Below are 21,202 nucleotides of genomic sequence, written 5' to 3'. Positions count from 1 at the left end.
TTGTCGACCTTTTGTTTGAAAGTGACAATGAATGCTCATTTGACGGTTTTGACAACTAATAAATTCAGTGCAAATAAACAAGTGTTTATTCTTTGGCTGCTATACACTTTTCAAATTTTTTTACTGCACACTAAATTTTATCCCACTTCATATTTTGCCTCGATTTTCTCTCAATTTAGGTGGGCTATCTCTCGGGAGTTTAACGGTAAGCTGCTGGTGTCATGCAGTTAAGGTCGCACGCGACATCTGCACTTTGCAGCACCACAACGATGAACGACACTCATCGGGCTGCGTGATAGGTAAACACAAGATGCCCCATGACCTAAACCATCACAAAATTTCAAATAGGTTGTACTACAACACTGAGAACAAGCCTGCAAACTAATCTTCTGTACCGCTGGCATTGCAGAACCTACCGATTACAGTCTACGCTCGTTACAACGGACCCACATAGAACAGACTTTCGGATATAACTGACTATATTTCAACCTTAGTTTGGTTTGCCTATTTTATTAATGCAACAAAGTTCGCTTTTAATAGACTGTACTCCAATGGACTATCAGCTACAACAGACAAAATTAGTGGCAATTTTTGTCAAAATCGGGTGTATGAAACGAACTTTTGCCATGTCGACACGTATTGGCAGCTGACTTGCGAGGGTCAAGTGATGATCGCAGCTCAATAACTTGAGCGCGAGGGAGGAACGAAAGCAGGGCAGAAGTGCACCATTTTTCACACGTGAGGTACGAGGGGGAGGCGAGAGGGGTTATACTCCAGTGGCTGCTATTACTGGCGTGGCCCCATGGGCGCCGTATCTTGAAAGCGAGCTGCGACGTGAACAAAGTGCACAGCCACACGTGCCTCATCTTACAAGCTATCTGCGATGTGGACAAAGTGCACCCAGTGCCGGTAGCTTCGTATGTGCTGTGCTTTTGACGTTTAGTTCGCACTGAAGTGAGAGACAGCACGAAGGTCAATTCACTCGCTGCTACTGCCGCACGTATCTTGCCTAATTTGCTATCGCAATCAATGCTTCTCCTTTCGGGCAAGACTGAGACTTCTCTGTTTGTTTTTACTTTGGACATTCATCACTCACTCTTTGAAATAAAGTTGTTAGACATTGTGACAAAAGTTTCGGAAGTGAGGCATATGTGGAGTATGTGGGAAGGAGTATGTGGGATGCTCGCCATCACACCTGACACAATGGGGAGTGTTCTGGCCCATTTCAGAGGAATGTTCATTGTGACTACACTTGGTACATGTCAGCCGGTCACGACAATTCTGTGAACTGTGGCCGAACCTTTGGCACTGAAAGAATCTGAGAGGATTGGGCACGTATCGCCCAACACTAAGTTTGATATACCCGACCTCGATGGACTCGGGAAGGACACTTGAGCCGAAGGTGAGTGTCAGGTGCTTGGTCTGGATTTCTTGGTCATCCCGCCTCATCTTAATTCGTTTATGAGATTCTGTTCACTGAAGCCCTCCAAGAGTTCAGCCTCAGTCAGCTCCAGCAAATCATCGTCCGACACAACGCCGCGGGTGGTGTTCATAGCCTAATACAGGGTTACTGTTACTTGGGTTTCCCCAAATAATACTAGTTTCGGCAGTTTCTCATATTGCTTCTGATCGCAGAGCTCCAAGAGGAGATTATCGATTGCCATCCCCAATGACTTCTAACCTCGGCCAAAAACTTCAGTCAAAGACTTTGAAACAAGGAAGGGTGAAATGGCTCGTACTGGTTTGTCTGGTTTTTCAGTGCGAATTGCATGGAAATGGGGAAGTTCTGGATTTGGTGTCCGAAAGACTAGAAGACATCTTCGGTGCGCAGGGAGCTTAAGGAAAGCATTCTCCATAAGTTTAGACGGGGTTTATGGCAGAGATACCAACCACCCACCGTGGAGCCCAACAGGAGGCTGTGACAGAAGTTCCTGCAAGAGAAGCCCTGCCAATGCCAGCCGCACATTGCTGCTATAACCAAACACACCATAACCGAGACTGGCTAGCCACACAAAGTTAACCCTTCCCGCCGAGGCACTCAAAAGTGAGAAGAAGTGAAGAGAGGACAGGAAAGATTAAAAGTAAGAGATAAAGAGAGAGACTGAAGAGGAGGACAGGAAAAGGCGACTGCCAATATCCTCCAGGCAGGTCAATCTGGAGGTGCCGTCTATGTGAAGAAGAAGCCAAAGAGGTGTGCTGCCTCCGCCGGGTGGGGGCCTTAAAGGTTCGAGCACCTGGCATCGGCTCAACCCCCAGGATCCCCCTTTCCCCAGACACGGCTAAGCTGCGCACGGCTACATGCGGGAAGGTCCAACCCTCATATGCTCGGGTGTGTGGTGGCGCAACAGACTAAACGCCTGCTGACGCAGACACCCCTGTGGGGTACAGCCAAGCTGAAAGTGCATTGCTGGCCCCTCTGAGAGAAGCACTAGTTAAATAATCGAAACCAACATAATTCATGCAGCCACTGATAGGTGTAAGATATGAGCAAAGTGTAACCATGTATTCTTCTAATTACCTCTGTTAATATAGCATGACATATTGAGGTTTCAAATCTTATGACACATTACAAGACAAAAAGCCATACTTGCCTTCTGTATGGTTTCCAAGATCGATGGATGGTATGAGTATCTGGCTCGGTAAAAGACAGCACTCATCTGAAATCAACAAATTCCTGTTAGTTCATCGCACTTCCTGGTGCACTGCTACTCAACGAATGTAGTGTGGCCCACTGCCACACAAATGAGATTCAGTGGGCAGGACCATTAAACGTGCCTTGAAGGAGCCCTGACACACTTTTCTTATAATAATGCGATGGCCTCACTATTAAAAAGCGCCATCTCACAAATCTCATGCCGCAAATTTTTCTGTTGTTGCACCAATATCTGGCTTTCTCTTTTTTTGTAACCGCTAGCATGCTGGAGGCTACAGAGCGCAATAAAGAGGGCATAGCGCCACGCAGAATTTGAGTGTCACGGTGGCAAAAGAGCTCGTTGCAGCACCCTGTGGTGGCCCCGGTAGACTACACTATGCGGCACGCCCTTGCCATCTCAGAGGCTACACGCAGCAGACGCAGCTAGGCGCAGTGCAAAGATTAAACAATTTTTCTGTCTTGAGATGGCAGACATGTATACTTTTCATTTATTCAACTAAAATTAGCATTTTACTGACAATGTTCTCACAATCACTAAACTAGGCATTAGTGTTGGTGAGTCCAGCTGCTTTCGATGGTGCTGCATGACAACATTGCCGATGCGAGAGCAAGTAATTTTTTGCTATGGTTGACAGGAGATTGTAAGTTCACTGCTGTATGCAGTGCAGTAATATTTGGCTCACATGTTCACAGCAACCTCTATGATATATAGACAACATTTTCTTACTATGTTCTAATAGTGTTTTAGGGCCCCTTTAGTCATTTGCATGTATGCATTTAGCAAGACTTACCTAAGAGAGTTTCGTCAGGTTCAGAACCGTGGTTGAGCAGGGTCTTGGTTAAAAGTTTGAATAAAAGAGAGAGCACATCCAGATTGTCTAAAAAGAGATGATAATTGAGAACAAAAGACTTAAATACTACCTAGAAAACAAATGTAGGCAGAATTAATTACATTCATGCATTTCACTTTAGCACTAAAATATTTTATCCAAAGATGTATGGCAAATACAGCATGGCAAAGTTGAATATTCAACTCAGATTAATGTCATAAAGCCTTGCACAGATTAACGTTTTGCTACTTCAGACATTGTGACTACTAAGGGCGTACGATGATTCTAAAATATCAAATAAGATTTAATATTATATTTTTAATATTCGTGTTCAATTTGAGAACTAGGTAACATATATACTTGCGTAAAAGATGCACTCTCATTAAAAACACCCCAACTTTGCTCTTGAAAATTTGGATTTTTGTTTTCCCCTTCAAAATAATGGCACACCCAACTTAGCTAGCGTGCAGTTCCACGATCGAACGGTTGTGCTGTAGTTTTTCAGAGAGACTAGAATCTTTTACTCTGGCACACGTGTTTAAAGCAAGCGCACTTAATCTCAATCTTAAAATACTTAATAATGATGCCACGTGAGAAATGCCATGATCACGTAAACAAAATTCTGCCGCTAACATATATGGGCGGCACATCCACGCTAGCGGCAAACCTGCCGTGGCGGCACACTGGCAGAGGCAGCGGGTTTGATGATCGAGAAGCTGACAGCAAAGCCATGACGAGAGTACACTGCCGTCAAGAATGCGGTAAGAACAGGCTGTGTTTTATCACGGTCACTTGGGACCTGATGGAAGGAGTGACAGCAAGAACGCTCAGCCTGTTCTTGCCGCATGCTTGCCGCTAGTGCCACCGCAAAGGCACCTCGCAGACTAAAGAAAGAAAAAAAATCACAACTGGCTCTCTACAACAGTTTCTTTACACAGTGTACGGACTTTACTCTGATGCAATAGGAGTGCACATATGCGCAATGCGCAGCCAGGCACAGTACACAGGAGAGTCTAAGTGAAAAGGGGGTGGCCGGTGGTTGGTCAGCATTGTGAACTAGTCAGGCATAGTGTTGAATTCACATGCCAGTTGCCCGTGTTTCTGCCAGCCTTTGCTTTCGCTTTGTGCGATGGGCCCTAAGATGGGTTATACGGTTGCTGTGGGACAGTCTCTACTCACAAAACAGAAACAGACTACGCATATTCGATCCGTATTTGAAAATTATTATATCTGCAAAGCCCTAGTGATTACACATGGCTTTCTTAGGTGCCATAAGTTGCACTGAATCTACACACTGACAAACCCATAAAAAATAATAAAGAAAGAAACTCAGGGGCTCGTTGTATCAGACAATTAATTGAACGAAAAGTTTTACTACCACATAGTAATGGGGCAAAATCCAAAAATGTTGACATACTGAGGCTTCACTTGACATACGTAAATTGGGAAATAATTATTTAAGGCGTCTCTTACAAACCCAGTGCAAAGCTTGTTAATGGAGTACTACCGACATTACATTTACGACTTGTCATATCTTTTTGTCTTAACTTGAGGTTCAGATCTTCTAGAACTTTTAAAGAGTACTGGAAGGCATCAGAGCAACCCAAATAATTTACTATAATACTTTTCTCCACGAACCGGTTTCAGTTTCGGGGCCCCAGGAGGTGCATGCATTGTGACATCATGATTACACTGGTTCGCTCCATTTCTACAATTTCTGCAGCAGCCACACTTTAGTACAGCCAGAAGAAACATGCATAGCACTCACGTTCATTTTTATGAGCATCATTATCACGCCAAGCCTTATTGCTAAACATCAGCAAATTTTGCTCCACATGTCATGTCACAATAGCATCGATGATGCGAAGAAGTTTGGTACATAAAGGCCATTTTTAGCATCAAATTAAAATATCTTATGCCACAGTCACATGCTCGCTTTCAATGACCACTGCAACTGAAGAACTTGAAGCCCAAGGGACCCACTGGATCCTTAAGCCCGCACAAAGGAGCCACTTAGGCACGCACATTTCTATAGCTTTTGATTTCAATGGTCATCGAAAGCAAACTTTTGACTGCGGCATTAGAAGTGTTTCACAACCTTCATTCTTGCTAAGTGTCATCCTTTTACTTAAGAGAAGCGAATGGTAGAGCTCTTACAACTTCAAAAATGTGCGTCAGTACTCCTTTAACCCTCTAAGTGCTGTGCTTAAGTATACTCGTCTGGCTGCAAATCCAGAACCCTGGCTGCGCCCAAGATAATTCGTGAATGTGAAACACCCGTAGACTGGTTGACCCGTCTATTCCAAGGTTAAAAAAACTTCATGGTAGGTTTTGTTTTATGCAATAGATGGCATGACAAAACTTACTGACTGCAATTACACTGGAACTTTATAGAGTCATGTATAAAATCCGACGTGCTTGACCCACAGATCCAATTTTCCAAGACTGCCGACTCTGCTACGTCTCTCTCAAATTCTGTGCCTCAATATATCGCGAAATGAAAACACTTATAAAGCTGCGCTCAAATTTTGCATTAAGAAGTATTGTAATCACCGGTGAATTTTCCGTCCAACAAGGATGGCCGGTGCGAAAAGCCAGCACGCTTTTTCAACAATGGAGAATTTAACCGTTTCGCTGTCACGGAAGTACCGGTACGTCATCGCGCTTCCCTGCCACGGTGTCACTGACGTACCGGTACGTTCTCTATCTTGCGTTCGAAATTTCGCGCCTGAGCGCAAAGCTGGCGCTCCTGAATTGGCCACGCCATCTGTCGACTCTTTCTACAAGTTCGTATATTCTCCCCGACCTGCGTTAACCCATGTATTGAAGAGTACGGTGGGACTGCCACTCCCCACTTTCTCTTTGCTGAGTGGTGCGGTGGCTCCGCGTTAGCTGGATCATGCGTCGCGCGCGTGTGGTTATGGGTTCAAGGGTTGTTCTGCCATCTCCGCTGGTTTGAAGGTTTTTATTTTTCTTCTGTTGGTGTGTCTGCTACGGCGCGTCAAGTTCAGGCGCACGTGCCGTTGCCTCTCCGAAAGGAGTGACTCGATTGCTGCTTTCGCTCTCTCGCCGCACCCTCGCTTCCGACTGGCAGAAGTAAACGTAAAGCCCTTCGAACTTTGTTTAGCTTTTTTCCATCGCCCTCTGTCTTCTTGATCACGCAACGGCCCATTTCTCTCCGTTGTGCGGGCGACTGAAAGTACATCCTCCCTGCGCGCGGTTACTTTCGGATGTCTGAGCGCGCGGGACCTTCGTCTGCTCATTGGTGCGGTGGCTCAATTTCGATTTAGAATAAGAGCCGAGCTCGGATTTGGACTCGGACAGAGTCGCATGCGAGGTAGAGGGTTCCGCATCGTCGGATTCGGGTGTTGAACAGATTTTATAGTCAGGCTGACGATGATGATGATGTTTACTAACAGCAGCTGCAGAACACTGAAATGTGCATATAGCATTGACTATGTTATTTGTATACCAATCATAATCAAAAATAAATTGCTATGTTCATTCCCTGCTATGCTCGTTCCCTGAAACCAAGCCGACACTGGGGGTGCGTCACAGCCAGAAAGGTCCGACAGCGAAAGGGTTAAGAACTTCCTATGAGCTCCGATTCAGAGGACTTCAAGGTTGATTACAAGGGGTCATCAAAGACAATGACGGCGATTATTAGAACACGCTCTCTGAGGAGCACTAATTGTTCTAATTAAAATAAATTACTAGCACATCTTAATTATTGAGTGAATTTTCAGATTTAAAATTTTGTAAAATGTTCAGCAACATCTTGGAAATGATAACGTTTCAATTTAAAGTCTTCTAATGTGTTACTCAGACAGAAATTGAATTTGCTGCACTTCAAAAGGACACCCGGCACCCAAGGAGTCAAGCTCTGTTATTTGAAGCCCAGAAGTGCTTGCCCAGCCACAATGTAGTACCTGTCATCTTGGTGTAGGCGGGTAGACAGCTCTCGCTGATGAACCCCCACATGCGGAATATGACCAACAGCTCACGAAGCATGTTCAGGGACTTCGCATCCGAGATAAGGCCACCCTGAGCAGAAAAGATGACATAATGCAGTGAAACCTCGATATAACAAACTTTCATATAATTAAGTTCTCAATATAATGAAGTATTAAACTTTCTATAACTTCTTGTCCACAGAACACCATGTATTTTGAACCTCAATATAACGAAGTGTGTTTATACACGATTTTATTATAATTAAATTTTACTACCACCGCAAAGGAATACCAAGACAATAAATGGAAACTTCTGTGGGTGCAGATGGTCAAATTACATGCGGCTGCTTGCGAACACACTGCATCTCTCAAATTGCACGCTGCACGAAGTTGCACGCTGCACGAAAGCGCAGCAGTGTCATGTTCTGTATAAAGTCCCAGTGCGATAAAATCCTATCATGCCCCATGGGCTGTGTGCTTCAGGTGTGAGTGAAAGCGTGCGAGGGTGAGTCGAGAAGGATGGTGGCTTGATGAGCACAGTCTTCGTGCACAAGCGAGGGGAAAGTGGGAAGGGAGCGAGCTCGCGGTAATGCAATCCAGCATGCACGAGGGCGGGGGGGGGGGGGGGAGGAAGTGGAAGCAGGTTGGCGCACACCTCCTTTTCAAGCGTGGCCATGGCTGAGCGCTTACACAGCCCACGCACCCTGTTTTACAGGTAATCTGTAACGTCTGCAAAGACTGATGGCATGGCATGCCATTAGTGCTGGTGCTGGAGGCTGCGTAATGTCGAGTTTCGGAGATGCGTTGAAGCGAGAGGCAGACAAAGTATCCTTTCCCCACTGCCGGGGCTTTTCACGACAGCATCATCCCACTGCGGGTGACACTATCAGCCGAGGGGGCAGACTGGATGTGAAAGCATGGCTGGCTTCGCTTCGTACCACCCGCCGTGGTTGCTCAGTGGCTATGGTGTTGGGCTGCTGAGCACGAGGTCGCGGGATCGAATCCCGGCCACAGCGGCTGCATTTCGATGGGGGCGAAATGCAAAAACACCCATGTACTTAGATTTAGGTGCACGTTACAGAACCACAGGTGGTCGAAATTCCCAAAGTCCTCCACTACGGCATGCCTCATAATCAGAAAGTGGTTTTGGCACGTAAAACCCCATTTTTTTTTTTTTTTCTCGCTTCGTACTGTCAGTATGAAGATATTGTTGATATGGCATGAAACTGTATCTTTCATAGACAACTCTAAAATTCAACAAAATATTTCTTTTTTCTCATTCAAGTTTGCTTTTCCTGACTGGTCATTTCCTGGGAAAATATTGCAGACCCTTCCATGTAAGGAAAATCCATCGGGGATTGTACTTATTTGCATTAAAAAAATCTAACTTCAATATAACAATACTTCAACATAACGAAGCAAATTTCTGATTTTACAGACTTCATTATATTGAGGATTAACTTTACTTCATGAAACTCACAAGCTTCTTGTGACAGGATGAACGAGAAGAAAGGGAGTTAACCCGGGGGTCGATCTCTTTGAATCATATCATGAGAAGCCAACAAAGACACCAAGGACAACATAGGGGAAATTACTTGTACTTAATAACAGAATTAAAGAAATGATTAGTTAATGGCAATGAAAGTGGATGAAAAAACAACTTGCCACAGGTGGGGAGCGATCCCATGTCTTCACATTACGCATGCGGTGCTCTAAACAACTGAGCTACCATGGGGCCGCTTTCCCATCCGCTTTCTTGGGTATTTATGTTTTACTACAAGAGCTAACCTTGGGAGTGTTGGCCAGTGCCACCACTCGCAAACCTTGGCGGCGGATGTGGAACATCCTTTCTGCCGCAGGCGTCACGAGTACTTGATATTTTTGGGTGAAGGCAAATGGTCAATAAACCCACATATGCTACCTGAAGGCATCGATGTTGCCGGATTCAGGACTCTCTTTATGTTATGAACGAGAGGAAAGGGGGTTGATATTTATTATATCATGAGAAGCCAAAAAATGAACACACCAAGGACAACATAGGGGAAATTACTTGTACTTACCACATCCAACAATTACTTGTACCACATCCGCCGCCAAGGTTTGCGACTGGTGGCGCTGGCTAACACTCCCAAGGTTAGTTCTTGTAGTAAAACATACGTACCTAAGAAAGTGGATGGGAAAGCGGCGCCGCAATAGTTCCAATTGGTTAGAGCATCGCATGCATAGTGCAAAGACGCAAGATCGTTCCCCACCTGCAGCAAGTTCTTTTTTCATCCACTCTCATCGCCACTAATTTACGATTTCTTCAATTCAATTATTAAGTACAAGTAATTTCCCCTATGTTGTCCTTGGTGTCTTAGTTTGTTGGCTTCTCATGTTGTGACAAGGATGTGGTTTGAGTTTGTGCAAAGGCCTTGCTTGGGCAAAGGCCTATGTGCCACATTCACATTTAGCAATAGCACACATCTAGTGCAGCCTAGGCTGTCACAAAATGCAGGGCATAGGATAGGCACGTTACAGGCAACTAAATATTTATTTGATGTCACATGCACAATTTAACACACATTTGCTCATTGTAGAAAATTCCAGAATTTAACACCATCTATTGTTGTATTAAGCATTGTTTCCACGAAATGTTACCGGATGCCACTTGCCTACTGATGACAGCGTAGAAGTGCATTTTGAGCACGGGAGAGAGAGAGAGATGGAGACGAACACTTTATTTAAAATTAATAATAGAGCTGGTGAAGGCCCTCAGTCCAATGCCTTACTGGTGCAATCTTTCAATGCAGCATTGATTAATTTCACCAGGTACTCTCATGCCTGTAAAGAAGTGGCGTCTGTCAGCCACAAGCACGGGAGAGAAAGGTGGCTAGAGGGCAGACGTGACACACGAGAGGCATTTGCGGCGGTGTGCCGAGGAAAAGCTGAGTGGTTTAACAGGCAGCTTGGTATCACTTTTTACATTGCCCATCTTTTATGTTAACTGTGATTCCTAATGGTGTTTAAATTTTTTGTCCAATTAAATACTTCGCTTCACGTTCCCCTTGTCTCAGAAACACACATACCTGTGAACCAGAACTGCTTCAACATGCACATTCATATCCCATGTTACTGTACATTTGAGCTTGAATTCACCCTTGCATGTTAGGTTTAGTCGTGTTATCATTTTCACATCTTGAAATCTAATGTTATGGAATGCAACACAGATGTCTATTCATTGGTAGAATTAGAGAGATTTAGCATTTATATTTAGATTAGATGTAGATTTAGGTACATGATGCATAGCAGTGATGCACAATGCCGTTAGGCTCACTGCACACGCACATCATATACCGCGAAATATTGTGGCGGTTACTGCCAGTAACCATGATTACATAGCAACATGGAAGTATCCAGACAACCCAGAGTGCCCACGCTGATTTGAATTCAGGCTTGTTACTTGCTTACTGTCCTGACATCCAAGAAATAAACAGTTAACTCAGTCATCACTTACTCTTATCAATGCATTAGGTGTGTTTTGTTGTTATTATTCAGATCAGCTGCTTGTTTTGACACTGCTAGGCCCACAGAAACAGCATGGAGCCATAAGGGTGTTTCATTTCAACTTAGCAGAAGGACCAACAACATTAATTCTGGTGATGAATTAACAATGCGGATCACTCTGAAAGCCTAATTGTTCGCTACATCATTAATTTACTACTCTGCTCTAGTACAGTACATGATGGTGATGCCAAGCACACTGCAAACTAGGTGCTGACCAGACGATGCAGCATGGGTGAACACATTTAGAGGAGCATTCACCCCTGCTGTTGGCTAAGGAGGCTGCAAGAAACTGCTGAGAAAGAATATTTAGATGAGGAAAAGCACCACTGTCACATTCATGTAAATGCAGTTTATAGCTACAGCACCAAAACATTTGTTGTATCAAGGCACCAGAGGAGCAGGATGGCAAGCAGACACCGAGCGGATAACGCGACGTGGAGGAACACATCTTGACAGGGCTTTTGCCCTTACTATTGGCTAAGGAGTCCTGCAGCTTCCACAGAGCTGCAAGGTACAACTGAGATATAGTATGTATGATGGTGCGCAACTGCCAGTGCATAAATAAAACTTATGATGGGGCCTGGTGAGCAGCCCGTTAACAGCTTTGCTCTAAAATATCAAGGCACTACACACCCCTGGGAAACGCATGTGGTTGTAGACTTGCTGTGGCAGGGAGGCCATGAGGTGCAGCGTGAGGTCAGCCACCCACTGGGTGAGCTGCTGCAGTGACTGCAGTATCAGGGGCTCCACCGAGAACTCCTTGGTTTCAAGGTGCAGCAGCACCTTGTCCAGGTTGCTGATAACTTCCCGGCTGCCCATCACCGCTGCATAGCCAACAAAGGCAGCAGAACGAAATGAGCCCAAGCAACTGGGCAAGAAAACAAACGAGATGCAGCACAACAGGAACGTGAATTTTCATTTTAATAAGCCGCTAAAGGCTCCAAGTTAATTTCAACTACCTGGAGCTCTATGACATGCACCTAACTCTTAAGTGCACAAGCATTCTTGCATTCCACTCCTACTGGAACGCAGTCTCTGTGGCCAGGTAATCAAACCTGTGGCTTCTTGCTCAGCAGCAAGACTCTGGGAGGCTCTATTGGAGGATACAGCTGCTGTGGGGTGCATGAAACATCTTGTAGATGCTGTTGAGGGTGTACGGGCACTACAGTACAGAAATGATGTAACCAAATAACACATTCTTTAGCAAACAAGGCAAATAGCGGGACACAGAAAAGAGGCACACGACACAGACGCTGACTTCCAACAAGTATGTTTCTTGCACGAGCGTAGAGTATATAGGTAGAGAAGTAATAGTAAAAGCATAAATGATGTGAAAACATGAAAAGAATGGTTTGAGAGTGCAGGTGGATGGAGATCGGTTAAATTTGCAGATATGCAATTTCCTTGTCTAATAACTGGATGGATGGTGAACTTATGCATGAAGGACCACGTTGGATGATGGCAAATGCTTTGATAATTTCACGCGTGCGCTGGTTAGCATGCGTTTGGATGACAGTGACTTTTCTCAAATAGGGAATGCATTTACACAACCTGCAATGCAGAGCAAGACTGCTGCTGTATTTTAGTTTTATGTTGTTGACATGCACCCAGAGGTGATCACTGAGGCAGCGTCCCGTTTGTCCTATTTAGGAGCACCCGCACTTCAAGGGTATTTCATAAACAACTCCTGTGATGCAGCTGGTGAGGGGCTCCTGATGCTTCTTGTAGCAAACTTTTTTTTGTGGGGTTTGTCTTCGCTGACTCTTCTGGATAAGGTGTTCAGCTTTCCTGGGGCTGAAAATACAACCGAAACACCCACCCTTCCTGCAACCTTCTTCAATCTTTTCTGTGTGCCGCTATTCGCGCTGTTTGCTAAAGAATATGTTTGTACCAACAAGCCCAGCTAGCCACTATTCTGAAGTTCAAATAACACAAGTGACATTTAGGTACACATTATGAAGCTTACATGCTTGGCTTATGATACAACCTTTCATACCTTGTTTTTCCACGGCCTAAGATACTTACTTCATTTGCCAAGTCATTGTAGACAGTGCGGGTGCACACTCGTGTTTGGCAGCACGAGTATCTTAGGCCGTGAGAAAACAAGAAATGAATGAGAGATTCTGGAGGCACTCCACATAATTAGGAAAAAAGCCACATGCATCAGTGACATGTCACTGTGCCTCACTGATAGGGAGATGAATTTCCTTAGGGCAACTGTTGATTAAAATAAATCAAGAAATTGGCCTCCTGTGATGGCAGCTTGCACATACGCCATATGGCCTGCTGGCAGGTATATTTCGTCATTAAAGTGTCAATCCCTTAGTTGCCATTTCCAGCTAGTCCCATCATCTTCTTCATCCAGTCTCTCGTATGTATCCGTTCTACAGTGATTTGCGAACCTCCATTTCTTGCAGAGTGACATAGTTCCCAGACAGCATCAGGTATTTGTAATCATATCTGTTTGCATCATGGCTGGGAGCCCCCTGGTGCTTGAAGCCGCAGCTGCACTGACGTGCATATTGTACGCATCCACACCATCACACATGTCAACCTTTTCTTTATGGCAAGTTCACATTAGCCCTGCAAGACCATCATGTACGAAGGGAAAAATTTAGGACATCTAACTTTTGCCATCACACAGTTTCTAGGACCATAAACACATGGCGTGTATGCATCAAAGCAAACGGCGAATACATGGCCATACAAGCAGGGTGCCTGGCAATGGTGGACAGCTAGGATAGATGACAGATGTGGTGTCACATGCAAACTATGTGTAGAATCTGTGTTCATGGATGACTTTTCTAAAAAAACAATTTGTGCCAGAACACCTAAAATCTAACACCAACACTAACAACAGTACACAGGTAATGAAGAGCACGGGATAAATATAGGGCTTATGTTACACAGGGCTTCTCAAGAGCTCATACTACAGAAAAAGAAAAGGCTATGAAATGCAAACTAGCACAAATCTGTTTTGATAAAATGTACATGTACAACACTCATAAAACATGAATGCTGAACAGCATCTGACTGATTTACCACTTGTTTTTCTCATTTCCAACATTTTAACAGAAGAGAAGCCGGCACGTTGTTTTCTTACACTGCAAGATGCATACACTTTCATAACTGCAATTCCCCATCTATAACACGGTTTCACAGCTCCGTGCCTGTACGTGCCACAAAAACATGTGAGCACCCAGCGCACACATAAACAATAGGCTGTGCATAGTGAGTAAATGTGAAGTTCTGAACAGCAGTAACATAATCAGACACTTAGGCAAAAACTTTCAAGGAAACAGCTATGTAAATACGCAACCCAATCAGAAATGACTGGCATCACAGTTTGGGCCTTTTGTTTTCTTCGGAAGTATGTTCAACTATAAACTTGCACCATTGAAGTGTAAGCAAGATATAACACACCAACTCAGCAGAAACAAGAAAACCCACGAAACAAAACTCCTAAAAACAAAGAGTTTTACTTAAACAAGCCTTTACAGACTGGTGTGAATAAAAAGATCACTCACGATTAAGACACTCCCTAATGGAAATTTGAGCGCAGCTGTATACGTGTTTGAATTTCGTGATATATTGAGGCATCGCACTGGACATTGCACCAAGTGGCAGAGCCACGATGCACGGCACTATATATAGTAAAACCTCATTAACCCTTTAAGGCGCCTTGTACACAATTGTGTACATTGTACTTCTGGTGTTTTTTTCACGTTTAGGGAGCGCAATTTTCTATTAGGTTGGTTTTAGCACATTCCCAAACTTTAAACTGACAACCATGTGCATTTTGGGCACGATCTATCGCATTTCGGTGAAGATGTTCATATCAAAACAAGAAATGGTGGACGCCGGAGCAGCAAAGAGCGGTGAGTCAAGTTCTTATTTTTTTTAGAGCCACTTTTTTTTATTGTGGCAAGCGAAAAAAATCAGACGCACTTGTGCATCATATGAAGTACCGAGGAGTGATAATTTTATCCTTTCTGAGGAGATGACCGAACGCTAACGCTCGCACGCGCATGTGTACACGATTGTGTACAAAGCGCCGTGGTCGCTGCAGAAATGAAGAACGCTGAGAGTTGCTTTGATTTTCTTTCCAGGTTTTTTGGCCATTCGTCGTTCTTTCTACACTGCAAACAAGTATAAGAAAACCCAAAAGACAGCTGAAAGGCTTTTGGAGCTCATTGCTGATAAATGTTTCAGACGTTGGGGAAAGTGACGAAGAAGAAGCCACGTGCGAAGCGACCGACGCCTGCGTTGCAGCTGCGTTCACCAACCTCACAAAAGAGGAAGACGCTGCTGCAGGGCAAACGCAAGCTGAAGAAGTGGACACAGAGTGTTTTTTCCTTTTGCGAACCTGGGTATCTGCAATTCTTGGCTGGACTACCACTGTGACAATCAAACGCTGCCTGGAGCTAAACTCCTATATTTGATGAATTTTCGCTTTCTTGCAAGCTGCCGAAGCATTAATTAAATCGGTACTACCCGAGAAAAAGCGTGGAAGGCCTTCTCTTGCAGAGATCCAAGCACCACAACCAAAGATATGGCAAAAAAGCAAGAATATCGCAGCCTTGCACCGACGCGCACTACGACTCCTTTGACCATTGGTCCGAATCCCACGACCAGAACTTGCGAATTAGGTGCAAGCTCGAGAAGTGCACATGAGGCACCCGGATATTCTGCATGAAATGCGCCGTGCAACTGTGCCTGACGAAAGAGAGCAATTGCTTCCTCGCCTTCCACAAGTGAATTTTGTGACCACCGAGGCGCTGTGTACACAATTGTGTACGATGTTGCAAATAATAAAGTTTCATAATAACTTTCAAGAATTCAATGGTTTTGTGTTTCTTAGGTCCCAAAAAGAATGTTTATATATAAAAAGATTTTTTTCTATGCATAATTGCAAGTGGCGCCTGAAAGGGTTAAACTGTACCCGCTTAAACAGTAGTTTCGTTTTAAAAGTAGTCTCCATCGTCGTCTCCATCAGGTCGCCCGGCAGAACAACAAGCCTCAGAGATCGGAACCATGTATCAGAACAACGGCCTCCAAGCGTCCTGTGCGCTTGTGTGTGAAGGCACATCAACATCAACATCATTTCAGCGCCGTGCCACAGAGCATTGTGGAATCGTGCAACAAAGTACTCGCATCATGCCAAAGCTCGGATGAAAAAAACACGCCGGGTGCTCAGCATAGAAGAAAAATTAGACATCATTCGTGCTATCGAACAAGACACGAAGAAGTTGGCACTGGCACGTGACAGGAATCTACTGTTGACTACGATGTGTGGCATTTGGCATGCGAAGTTGCTCAGCAGCGCTGCTGCCACCGCGAAGAGATGTCGACTATGTCGTTCGACTTTTCGCCATCGTTGCCTCGTTGTCGAAGTGTCGCCTAGCAACAGTGATGAGGACAACACGGAAAGCGAAGCACGGGCGATTCAGGCCCGTGCTGAGGCATGGGCCTGAATTCGTGAGGCACGTCCGCCTCATGAATGCAATCGTCACGACGAGAACAGCACCCAGCAAATGCAAAAGGCGCCCCACAACATCTGCAACGCTACCGCACCCGTGCATGGAGAATATGCAACGACAACAAGGAATATGCCATGCATGTGTTTGCAGAGAAAAGGAGGCTGGCCGAAAAGCTCGCTCGCAGCTTCAGTAAGTTTGAGGCCACCGCGGCATCAAACGAAAATAACACTTTTGTCGCGCGTAAGTGAATAAATACTGTATGTTTTTTTCCCTTTCATTGCACTCTCTCTGAGTTGTGCTTTTGACAGGTAGGAGGCCATCACATGCTATTTCGGTTAATCAGTACTACCATTTAGTACATAGTTTTTCCGAGCTCCAGCCAACTACAATTTAACGAGGTTTCACTGTATACAGTAGAACCTCATTCATATGTTTTTGAAAAAATTGCGAGAAAAACCGCATCATGTTTCGGTTATTGCCTGTTAAAAGCACGCGCTACGCTTCCGACTGCACCATGAACTGTGAAACAGATAGGCGAAGCTGTTTATCGCAATAGGATTGGTGGTGATAGCTGTGAATGCCACGTGTGACGACTCGGAAGATTTGCTGGTACTGAAATGCTGAAATGAGAAACTGAGTGCGTGCCAACGTTTTCATGTGAGACGGGCGGGAAAGTATTCTGGTGAAGCTGCCACGGCGGGCAGCTATATACTGTTCTCGATCGTGTACGCCTCGCGAATTTCTTTTTTACATGGGATCTAGTTGCCGGAAAATATATACAATCACAGTTTGGCGACGTATTGAATGTTGATGTCAAAAAATCTTGTTTTCCAGGAATGTATGAACCAGTAAATATGAGCATAACTCTATTGGGTTTGCTTTTGTGTTCTCAATTGCAAACTGTGGTGCCGGGAAAATGTACGTAACAGGAACTTATTAACAAGGTTCTACTGTATATAGACAGGCCACACAGTTGCCGCTTCCCGGCAACTGCAGCTTATGCAACTGTAATTTGAGAACTGGAAGGCAAACTTTCTGGTTCTTCTTTTTCTCATTCCCCCGCAGGGCCGCTGCCGCCACCGCCATGGATGCGCACACATGAGCACCATCTGGTGGCGCTTCAAGGTGGCTTCCTCCCCATTCTTCCTCATGCTTCTACTGCACCCTCCTCCTCCGCTTTCCTCCTCACGCTCCCTTTGCTCTCACTGTATTTAATCCCCCGCTGCACTCTGCGTTCACTCTTTCATCTCTCACTGTGCTTGTTTGCTCGTTTACACCGCCGAAGCACGCCGACGCTCAACGCAGGAACAGGCGCCAAAGAGCTGCGCTCTAAATAAATGACACCACGTCCCCACCAGAAAGTGTTTCAGCAGGGCCCTTCTCATGGCTGGATAAATCCCTGGGCCTAAGCAGGCCCTTCATCACAGCAGACACAGCATTCAGCATGATCTGAGCATGGCAGTCACCAGCCTTGGGCTGGCCATTGCTGAGGCACCTGCACAGAAATACCAGGCAGCAGTGTCAGCCACCAGTGCAGCATGTAAAAACAGTTCTCATACGTCCTGAAGATTAAACAGGCCCACAAAGGTTTCGGTAGTACTAATCAGTGGTACTTATCCGAGCTTTGCCTTGTACCGATATGCCTGAAGCCCTCAAATGAAGAGCTGCTGCAATTTTATTACACTGTTGTTGTTGTTGCTGTCAAACAGCACAGCATTGTTGAGGACACAAGAAAATTCCAGAATATTCTACATTTTGTGCTGCTATCAGGACGCCAGAAATTGTACAATTAATAATCACTCTACAGAGTTTTTTTTTCTCTAAATGTCTGCAACTACTTGCATAAAGAACTGATAGTTTAACATTCCTGTCCTGTTGCAATTCATGACTGAAAGGCTTCATTAGGGAGAATGGAAATATTACACTGACCTATACAGGGATCCCTTGATAGACAGAAACCTACTAAGAAAGCACTGCTGGGTTCCAGGTGGCTGCTTATTGAAGATCTCAGTGAACTTGTCACAAATAGTTTCTATCACTCCTGGAAACGAAACAATATATTGCCATTCAGCGTTCACTCTTCACATTATCACAAATCGACGTACAAGTTAACATACTAAAAGAATAGACAAACTGAGTTACTGTGAGTTGAGTACATACCAAAAAACAAAGTTTGATACAAGAAGAAATTTTGTTCAACCAAATAAGAGACTGAGAAAGCCAGAACAGGCCGTACCCACTAAAACTGTTGTCAGATGCACAATGTAATAGAAAGGAGAAAAGATAAGAAATAAAACAGAAGAGAGAGAGAAAACGAAGAGATTCACACTTTCAAATGGAGTTATTCTGACCAAGACAACACATTTATGTTACATCATGATGAAGAGAACAAAAGCAACAATGAAAATGATGTCTATGGAAATACTACAGGCATGCGACATAACAATATGAAGAAAAAGCTAACAAAAGTAAGGAATGAAGACATACTAAACTAGAAGGTCACTACTCCCCTTGTTCGTGCAAGATTTCTTAAAAGGGCCCTGAACCACCCCTCGAGCTTGGTGAAATAACATAGTCCGCGGGTAGCATACGCTGCTGTGAACATCTCAGCCAAGTTTTTTTTGTCGTATGCGGTGTGTGGAGCTCGCAAGCATATCACGAAGTCACCTTTCGGTCAAACGCCCTCTTTTAACAGAAGGCCCTGTCCTCGCTCTCTTTTAGACACACTAATTCGTCATTGGACGCACTATTTCGTCATTCCCTTAGATGGCTGCTAATGGCCGATAGCTGATATCAAGCTGCAGTCGGCTACATGGCGTAGATACTGCAGTCGCCGCAGAGTACCGCCGCGAGTCCACTGGCTAAGCGCACTGCAGATTGCTGAGGACAACCGCATCTGGCTTATGTTTAGTGCATTGTAAGCACCAAAGGGAGAAGTCGTGGCATCTATGTTAACATCCCAAATGAAATTCTAACTGTGCACTACGGTGACATTTAAAAAGCGGAGCGTTGCGGGCATGCCCCATTGCACCGTAGTCTTCGCAGTGCAAGGCACCGAAGAAGGAACGGGAGCACAGTGGAGGCCCTGTTTGATTGCTAATAACTCCGCTTATGTTGAACTCATTGAAGTACTTCAAATGCCTTTCTTCACTTCAATAAAAAGTGGTTCAGGGCCCCTTTAAGTCAAATTAACTAGAGTGTAGCAATATAGAGGGAACCCCCAACGGATGCATCTATGAAGTACTTCATACAATACAATTCTTTAGTGACCTGGTTGTTATGACAGAAAAGCATATTTGAACCACACACACAGATCACAGATGCTAAGCTGAGCCAGCCATTAAAGCCCAAGCCAGTCCGCCCCGCCTATGTACACAAGCCCACAAGACAGTGCAATCTAGCGTGTAATGGAGGCTGTGTGAATATTTAAACTTGTATTATTCGAATATTTCAGCTTCAATTCGAATACTACGATTTTAGAAATTGATATTCGATTTCTTCAAATATTGAATTTGTGGCTGAAAATAGTACGGGACCACTATGACTACAGAGACCTGCCTGCACACAATGCATGGTGATTATACATTTGCATGATAACATTGGTCCACTTAAAGGGCTGGTGAATGTGCTTCTATTGAATCTGCAGTTCATTTACTATACTCGGTGTGTTGCAATTACCGTGCCTTTTGGTTTGCGTGCTTGCGTGTGTATGTGGATAGGTTTTGGTGCTGCGTTTATTGGTTGGATTCGGTGACTGTAGAAGTTACATTTCTGCATTACTAGGGTCACTACAGAGGTTACTATTAAGCAAAGCTTCTTTTTTTTTTTGTAGCATCCGACATGTTTATATTTTATGTTGGTTGGACTATGGATAGGAGGGTCCAGGCGTTGAGGAGAGGAAAAAAGGTGGCATGGAGAGGATGAAGGCAAGAGGAGAGGTTGAATGGCTGGCACAAGTGATGACATCATCAACCACCACAGCCAAATGGAGAGTGCACATTGGGGATGACTTGGCACAGCAGCACACAGTCAGTTAGGTGTGGTGAAGTGGGTGTGATTGCTTCGCTTACGTTGATTCCTATAGTTGTGGGATCTGCATAATTTTCATGTTATGTCACTTGTAGTGTGTTGAGATGTCACAACACCTATGCATACCGAATTGCCCACCTGGTCTCAAGCTGAGAAGGACGTCCCACCAGTCAGTGCCCGTCATGAGACAGTGTTCCAGGAGGGTCATTGTGTAGCTGGGGCTCACTGGAGTGCCTGCATCAAATTTGTTGAGAACATCCTCTAAAGAAGTGTTTCTCAAACTGCAGGTCTGCAAACCCAAGGAGACCTCAAAGGGTTAAAAAAGGCCTGTGGGGTCTGCTCTAGACTCAAGAGCTGTAACCAACATGTGTCAACCCCCTTTAAAAGAAAAGAAACTTCAGGTTGTTTGCGTGAGAGCACGTAATTCATGGTGACACAAATACAATGCTAAACAAGGAACAGGACTGTTTATGAACTGTACTTGCTACTCTGGTTGCCTTTAATTAAATGCAATGTCATCCCTGTTGCATTCATTCCTCGATACTCACACAATGGAAGTGAGATAAGTGAGATAAACATAACCTAAAAGGCAATCCTGGCAGATGCAATTACAAAATGGTCGTAATTGTTGTGTCTCCAGCTTGACATCTGTTCTGTATTGGTGCTTTTTGCATAGGAGAGAAAATATGCAAAACGGCCCCAGGACAACAT

General features: G+C 44.6%; 1 protein-coding gene across 2 annotated transcripts in view; it reads right to left on the bottom strand.

Annotated features, from left to right (window-relative positions):
- The window catches only part of MED16 (mediator complex subunit 16), a 53,488-nt gene that overhangs the window by 11,127 nt on the left and 21,159 nt on the right, over positions 1 to 21,202 (bottom strand). For both annotated transcript variants that reach the window (XM_065423983.1, XM_065423984.1), the window contains 7 exons: positions 20,630 to 20,725; positions 18,392 to 18,503; positions 17,818 to 17,957; positions 11,616 to 11,806; positions 7,413 to 7,527; positions 3,445 to 3,531; positions 2,592 to 2,657 (listed from right to left, as the gene is read on the bottom strand). In XM_065423983.1, coding sequence (XP_065280055.1) covers positions 2,592 to 2,657; positions 3,445 to 3,531; positions 7,413 to 7,527; positions 11,616 to 11,806; positions 17,818 to 17,957; positions 18,392 to 18,503; positions 20,630 to 20,725 — 807 coding nt within the window. The remainder of the gene's footprint in view (positions 1 to 2,591; positions 2,658 to 3,444; positions 3,532 to 7,412; positions 7,528 to 11,615; positions 11,807 to 17,817; positions 17,958 to 18,391; positions 18,504 to 20,629; positions 20,726 to 21,202) is intronic.

Source organism: Dermacentor albipictus, chromosome 4 (assembly GCF_038994185.2).
Source record: "Dermacentor albipictus isolate Rhodes 1998 colony chromosome 4, USDA_Dalb.pri_finalv2, whole genome shotgun sequence".
In the NCBI taxonomy this organism is placed as follows: domain Eukaryota; kingdom Metazoa; phylum Arthropoda; class Arachnida; order Ixodida; family Ixodidae; genus Dermacentor; species Dermacentor albipictus.
The sequence above is the reverse complement of the archived record's forward strand: the minus strand, read 5'-3'. Positions and strand labels throughout refer to the sequence as shown.